Below are 7,662 nucleotides of genomic sequence, written 5' to 3' on the forward strand. Positions count from 1 at the left end.
TGATCCCAGCAACAAGAGGCAGGTTTCTGAGCATGAGTTCAAGGTCAGTCATGGCTACATAGTAAGAACCTGTCTTAAAAACTAAGAAGACCACTCTGGGCCATATCAAGATGTTCTGTCACAAAACAAAACAAAAAAAAAATGCAACAGAAATCTGTGACAGACTTATGTAAACTCTTGAAATGTATATGTATGATTACAGGACCAGAAGCAGGTGGGACATAAAAGATACCTGTCTAGAGCCACCACCTGTGGCCTGTGGTTGCTCTTGTTAGTCACTTTAATGGACAAACATTCAACAACACTGACAGACAATGACCAGCTCTGCCACATCTCTTCCTCCTATGGCATCTCTCCCTCGGGATGTTCTTTTTATCACGGTAGTACTGCTATGAAAAGATCACTGGGTTGGACTCAAAAGTCCTAGAGTCAGGTCAGCCATAGGCTTGGTCTATGACAGCATTTGACCTGGAACTCACATGGGTGGGAAGAGAACCAACTCCCACAGCTTCTCCTCTGACCTCCATGTGTATACCGTGGAACCCACACTGACACACACAGTAAATACATACATAAATAGCAATAATAAATAACATAAAAAAAAAACAGGGGCTGGTAAAGCACTCATCTGACATGGGGAAGGCCCTTGAGTTGATCTCCATAGCAACACACTTGCATGCGCATGTGAGCATACACACGCGTGCACACACACACCAAGCCAAAGATAAGACGTATGGTACTATCAAGTACAGCACATAAAGATAAGATGTATGGTACTACCAAGTACAGCACATAACCAGTGGTTTGGATTTAATTTGTCCCCCAAAAGTTCATGTTGAAAATCTGGTCCGCAGTGTGGTAGTACATGATAGATGACCTTTTAAGATGTGGAGCTTAGAGGCAGGTTATGGTGAAGGGTGTAAGTCCTCACTAATGGAAATGGGGCCAGGTCTGGAGTGACTGTACCCCTATCTCATCACTAATGGAAATGTGGGCCAGGTCAGGAATGACTGTACCCCCACCTCATCATTAATGGAAATGGGGCCAGGTCAGGAGTGACTGTACCCCCATCTCACCACTCCCTGCATGTGTTTCCCTTCAGAACATTCTCCTTGGGCTTCTCCATCATGTATGATGCAAGCAGGGCACACAGGCCAGGATGCTGATGCTGCGCTGTGTAGACCCTGCAGCCTTCAGAACTGTGGGCCAAAGAGACACATTCATGACTTACCCACCCTCATGCATCTTGCTTAGTGACAGAAGACAGACTGCCACAGAGACGTCACTCAAACCCTTGCACACTCACATTGCATAACTTTGACCTCTCTCCCAAGTGGCATCCAAAGTCCTTTAGTTGGTGCATGAGCCAGAAACTCCCTGGCATGTTCATTGCCTGGTACATCTGGAATACAGTCTTCTGGCTTTGTCTCCTCCTCCTGCAGGAAGATAAGTGTGTAAACAACAGAACAAACCAGAACCAAACAGGACCCATCCGTGCTTCCTGCCTGGGAAGCTATCATCTGGCTTCCTGTTAACTGTGTGACAATGTCGTCCCCCAGGAACTGGGAGAGACAAGCTGTCAGGGGCAGAACTACAAAGGAGAAACTGCTCAGCCTTGCTGTGATGCACAGGCTTCGTGCAGGAATGACTTATGACCTCCACACTCTGACAGAAGATAGGTCAAACAGCTTTCACTCTCTCACAATCTGTGGGAGGAGAAGGCATTTTAGAACGCTAGAAACAGACGGCTACATTAAAATGGCTCTTAATAAATTACACTTTTGTGGGGAGAGCAAGCCTCCCGTGATGTGAGTGGAGGGAGAAGACGACCCTGGAGGAGTCCGCCCTCACCTTTTCTCTTAAAGGTCACTATGTCTCTGATGGGGATTTCCATTGGTGAATAACTGTATTTCGAACCAGAGTATTCCTTTACTTTCTGCTTATTTCAAACATTTCTTTACTGAAAGTCTTTGGTCCTCTGGCTGCTTTCCTGTGTCCCATGTCACTGAAAGACCCGCTAGGCTGCAGTGTTTGTCCTTTCACAGGCTGAGCTGAGGCTCTCAAGACTCCACCCTAAATGTACTGAGGAGCAGGCTGAGTGAGGCAGACAAGGAAACTGGACAACAGAGCTTCCAGAAGATACTGCCACAGAGACAGAAAGGAAGCTGCGGGTCCCAGGACTCCTATGTGTTTGCACTAGCTCCTTGGGACGGCTTGGTGGCTAAATATATATATATACATAAACACACACAGACTTTGTGACAAAGGCCAAACTTATGGTTCACCTGGTATCTATTGAAAAGAAACAGCATGTTTATATAAGGAGATTAAAAAAAGTCCCCAAGTAAATTTAATAGAGTAACCATTGCTTACCTTTATAAACCCAGGAGGAGGTTTCTCATAACTAGAAAATGAAACACAAAAAGCAATCTTCATCATACATGTCAACAGAAGACACAGCACACACACACACACGGGACAGCAAGAGCCAGCCCCCTCAGAGGTTTCCCCTCCACACCCAGCTGTGTCAGACACTCACAGCCCTCAGAATGTTTGTATCTGCACAGGAAGGGCAGTGACACTCCCAGACAACACTCCGCAGAGTGAGACAGGACCCTTCGCTCTGTGCCTCACCTCTCTAACTCCCCCCACCTCGGGAAGCACTCCTCATCACTAGAAGGCCAGAAGGGACAGAAAAGCACAAGGATGTGTGCCTTCTTTGTTCTGACTCTTATGCAGGGCTAGGGGTCTGCAGGGGAAAAATAAAATTAGGTGTGGGAAACAAGGCGCCAGGCTAAGGGGCAGTCAAATGACCTGTTTTCTGATCTAAGATGCAGGAAAAACAACTTGGTATGGGATTAGCACAGTTTACTTTCTGTTGCTGTCACCAACACCATAACCAAATGCAACTTGGGGAGAAAAGAGTGTATGTGAGCTTACAGGTTAGGTTAGGCAGTCACTGAGTGAAGCCAGGGCAGGAACTGAAGCAGAGACCATGCTTTCTTATATAACCAGTGCCCAAGAGACACTACCTGCAGTGGACCGGCCCCTCCCACGGTCATCATTAATCAAGAAAATGTTTCCAGACTTTCCCACAGGCCAATCTGATGGAGCAGTTTCTCCGCTGAGGTTCTGTTTTCCCAGGTGACTCTAGTTTGTGTCAAGTTGACAAAAACTAACATGTACAAGGATGGCTTAGAGATGTCATGAATCCAGAGCCTTAAAGGTTGGGTGGGATCAAAATTAGCTTCTTAGATCTGGCACAGTGCTTTTTCCAAAGCAGATATTCAAAAAGATTTCAAAAGGAAAACTATAGTGTGACATGAGACTAACTCAGCAAAGCCAAGAGGACCCTGGCCATGTGGCGAGGTGATAGAGCGCTCCAGCAGCCCTTCATTCCCAACACTGCAGTCCTCCTTCTGGAGGACCCCGCCTCAGCCATCCAGGCTACTGTCACTTCATTGGTGTTTAACAGTGTCTTCAAAAGGCCATTTCATCATTCTACCAGGCTAGCTGCTTCAGAATGGTGGGAACATGGTAAAACGTGGGCCCAAGGTCACACTTTTCTGGCTGTGAAATTAGTTTCTTGGTCAGAAGCAATACTGTGTTGAACACCATGATGGTGGATAAAGCTTTTGGTAAGATGGGTGGCTTTGGAGAGGCATTATCTGCAAGAATAAATATCTGTTCCAGTAAGGAAAAGATACTGGCCTTCCCAAGGAGGAAGTGGTCCAGTGCTGCAGGCGTGCCACCAGGTGGCTGGCTGATCACCCCAGGAAACGGTGCCACACCTGGGGCTCACCGTTGGCTTCTGCTGCTGACAGACCTAGCACTCTGCGGCAGCTGTAGCCAGATCAACCTTGCTGAGAGGAAGTCCATGTTGTGAAGTCCATAACCTCCATGTCTGAAACTATGACTACGTGGTTCATGGGCCCATCAGGCAATGACAGGAAGAGCTAGGGTAAGAGTGCAGAGCCATCAGTAAACCATCACAGGGCACACCGCACGAGCCTATAGGTATAGTATAGTGTGGGTACAGAGGCACTGTAACTGGAGTAGAAACCATAGGTATTTGGGCAACTTCTTCATGTACTTTGCTTGTGCCATTAGAACATGCTTGGGCCCAAACATGTATAGTATATGCCACTTCCATTTGATAATGGGTTGTTGCTGTGTACGTAGTACTTTATGGCTGTATTAGTCAGGTTCTTATAGAACTTATGGAATGAATCTCTGTGTGTGTGTAACTTACTGGAATGACTTACAGGCTGCAGTCCAGCTAACCCAGCAACGGCTAGCTGTAAACGGAAAGCCCAAGAATGCAGTAGCTGCACAGTCTCACGAGGCTGAGTGCCTCAGCTGGTCTTCCGCAAATGCTGGAATTCAGAAGTAGGCTCCAATGCCAGTGAAGGAATGGATGTGCTGGCAAGGTGAGTGCAAGCAGGCAAAGAGCAAACCTTCTTCCTTCTCCTATTGCCTTTCTATAGGCTTCCAGCAGAAGGTGTGTCCCACTTAAGATCTGGATCAGAGGTGTGTCTTCACTCCTCAAAGGCCTGGACTAGAAGTGGATTTACCCACTTCAAACCAAGCAGAATCTCTCTCACAGGTGTGCCCACCATTTCTGGATTGTAGTTTATCCCAGATATATTCAAGCTGACAACCAAGAACAGTCATTACAGTGGGTCAGGTAATATCCAACGCATGAAGAGCAGCTCAGGTACAGAATAACCTGGTGGCCCATTGTCAAATGTTCAGTTTCCATTAATGCCCAGTAGCAGGACAAGGGCTGTCTCTCAAAGGGAAAAGAGTTGTCTGCAGATGACAGCAGAGCCTCAATCCCAAAGGTCTCTTCACCTAAGGGGCCTGCCAAAGACCTCAGACAGCATCCCTATCTGCCACTAGAACCTCAAGTACCATGGGGTCTGTTGGGTCATACAGTCCAAGTGGGAGAGCACAGCAGCCTGGACCTGCTGAAGAGCCTTCTCTTGTTGCAGGCCCCACACAAGGCTAGCAGCCTAGCAGCTTTCTGAATCACTTTGTATACGGGCTGGGTTAACACACCCAAGTGGGTAATGTGCTATCTCCAGAATCCAAACAGGCTCACTAAACGCTGTGCTTTCTCTTGGTGGTAGGAGGGACCAGGTATAATAACTTTATTCTTCACCTTAGAAGGACTATCTCTGCATGCCTCACACCACTGGTCTCCTAGGAATTTAACTGAGGTAGAAGGCCCTTGAATTTCTATTGGATTTCTTTTCCACCCTTTGATGCACTGTAAAGGTGTACTACTGACCTTGCCAACTAAAAGTAAACTGCTTCTAGAGGTCCTTATGGACAGATACTTAAGAAAAAGCATTTGCAGCCAGGTGGCAGCAGCAGCACTCGGAGGCAGAGGCAGGTGAATCTCTGAGTTCAAGGCCAGCTTGGTCTACATAGTGAGTTCCAGAACAGACAGGGGTACACAGAGAAACTCTATCTTGAAAAGCCAAAAAGAAAAAAGAAGAGAAAGAAAAAAAAGAAAGAAAGCATTTGCTACATCAACAGCTGCAAACCATATATCAGATGTGTTAATCTGCTCAAATATTGACATCATATCTGGTGCAGAATTGACAATGTAAGTTATTACTTGATTGAGCTTTTGATAGTCAACTGTCAGTTCTCTATAGCCCACTGTCTTCTACACAGACCGGAGAGGAGAGTTAAAGGGAGGTGTGGGAATGTGGGAACCACCAGCCCTGGGTTTGTTTTTTTTTTTTTTTTTTTTAATTTTTTGAGACAGGGTTTCTTTGTGTAGCCTTGGCTGTCCTGGAGCTCACTCTGTAGACCAGGCTGGCTTCAAACTCACAGAGATGCATCTGCCTCCTGAGTGCTGGGATTAAAAGCATGTGCCACCACTGCCCAGCTCCACCCTGCATCTTTCAAGTCCTTGAGGGTTGGCATTAACTTCTGCAATTCCTCTTGGGATGCAATATTGTCTTTGGTTCACTATTTTCCCTGGTACAACTCTAATGACTTCCACTTGGCTTTTCCAATCATAATGGCCCTCACTCCACAGGTCAGGGGACCTATGTAGGAACTCTTCCAGCTCCTGAGTATATCTATCCCAATTAGACATTTTGAACTAAAAATAAATACATGATGAGTTTGGGGACTGTGAGTTGGCTTTCAGCCAAAATTCCACTAACTACCTGATTCCATTAAGCCACTACTTTAACTGGAGGTTCACAATGCTTTTTGGGAGTTCCTGGAACCACTGGAATCCAGACCTTGGACAGTCTGATTGTCTCCTTTCCCTCAGTGTACAGTTACCCTTGAGAAAGGCCATAGGTCCTTCTTGGGAGGGATGAGAGAAATGCTAACAGTAAACTCTTGGGAATTTTAGCAAGGTCCTTCCTTAGGGGAACCTATAAAATCATAACATTTAATTCATCTAAATTCATCTAACTAGCAGCAACATCTACAACCCTAAGGTCTGGCACAAGGAAAAGGACGATGACAAAGATCTTCAAATGTACTGGTGCCCCTCACCATTTTTCGTCTGTAAGACTAGCGAAGGGCACGTCTTCTGGGCCTTCTTAGTGTGGAGAATTTGGCTCCACACACTGTAGCCACTCTAGCTTCATCAACAGTAAGACAAGGGACAGCAGGCCATCTTTGACAAATGTTTCAACAACTGTATGAGTTTCCATATTAAACCAGAATCGGGCTGGACAGATGGCTCAGTGGTTAAGAGCACTTACTGCTCTTCCAGAGGACCTGGGTTCAGGTCCCAGCACCCACATGGCAGCTCACAGCTGTTTGTAACTCTAAGATTTGACACCCTCATGAAGACATCAGGCAGGCAAAACACCAATGCAAATAAAATAAAAATAAACTTAAAAAAAAAAACAAACCAAAACCAAAACCAGAATCTCTACTCAGTGGGCCCAGCTCAATAAACTCATCCTGATCCAGCTGTATGTTCCTTCCACCATTATCCCATACCCGTAAAATCTATTCCCATACATTCTGCTTGAATGAACGAGCAAACTCATTGAGGTAGCTCTTTAGTGGTACGGTGCACCTCCTCATGAACCATGCTTTCAATCCCCCCTCTAGAAGCATGCTTTAAGTCTGGCTATAGATCTAGAGGCAGCTATCAATGGGCCCTGGGGGATATCAGTATGGAACCTCACATCTCTTCCAGGAAAGTCACTCTGTCCAGCAGATGATGAAGGGTGAATCCCTTAGGCAAATTCAGGTGAATCCCTACAGGGGATGGGGTAAGGTGCATCCTCTGCTGAGGACGAAGTGCCTACTTTCTCAGCAGAGATAAGCCCTTGGGAATCCGAGGGTTCAGGTAGGGTCCTTTCACATCTCCATCCAAGAGCAGAATCCAGTTCCTTACCAACCAGTACTCTTACTATAACTGCTGACCCTCTCGGCAGCTGGAGTTTGAATTTTCTGACCCAATCTTACAATGGGTGCTTTGTAGACGTAAGTCACAAACGATGCCACAGCAGTTTGGAATTATAATTAACAGGGTAGTATTTATTTAAAGGGGAAAAAAACTTACAGATCACCGTCAGCCCTCTGTACGACCAGGAAAGGAGTCTAGCCGCCAGCCGAGCAGGAAGTGAAGAGAGCGAGAGAAGGAAGTGGCCGCTTTTTTAAAGGGAGAGA

The 7,662-nt window shown here is 46.2% G+C and overlaps 1 protein-coding gene across 1 annotated transcript in view; it reads right to left on the bottom strand.

Annotated features, from left to right (window-relative positions):
- Rp9 (RP9, pre-mRNA splicing factor) overlaps nt 1-7,662 on the bottom strand; it is a 32,974-nt gene that overhangs the window by 15,552 nt on the left and 9,760 nt on the right. Inside the window, exons 2-3 of the mRNA XM_005346953.3 lie at nt 2,374-2,404; nt 1,307-1,436 (exon numbers count right to left, since the gene is read on the bottom strand). Of these exons, the coding sequence (XP_005347010.1) occupies nt 1,307-1,436; nt 2,374-2,404 (161 nt within the window). The remainder of the gene's footprint in view (nt 1-1,306; nt 1,437-2,373; nt 2,405-7,662) is intronic.

The sequence above is a fragment of the Microtus ochrogaster genome, chromosome 5 (genome assembly GCF_000317375.1).
Source record: "Microtus ochrogaster isolate Prairie Vole_2 chromosome 5, MicOch1.0, whole genome shotgun sequence".
NCBI classification, from domain to species: Eukaryota; Metazoa; Chordata; class Mammalia; order Rodentia; family Cricetidae; genus Microtus; species Microtus ochrogaster.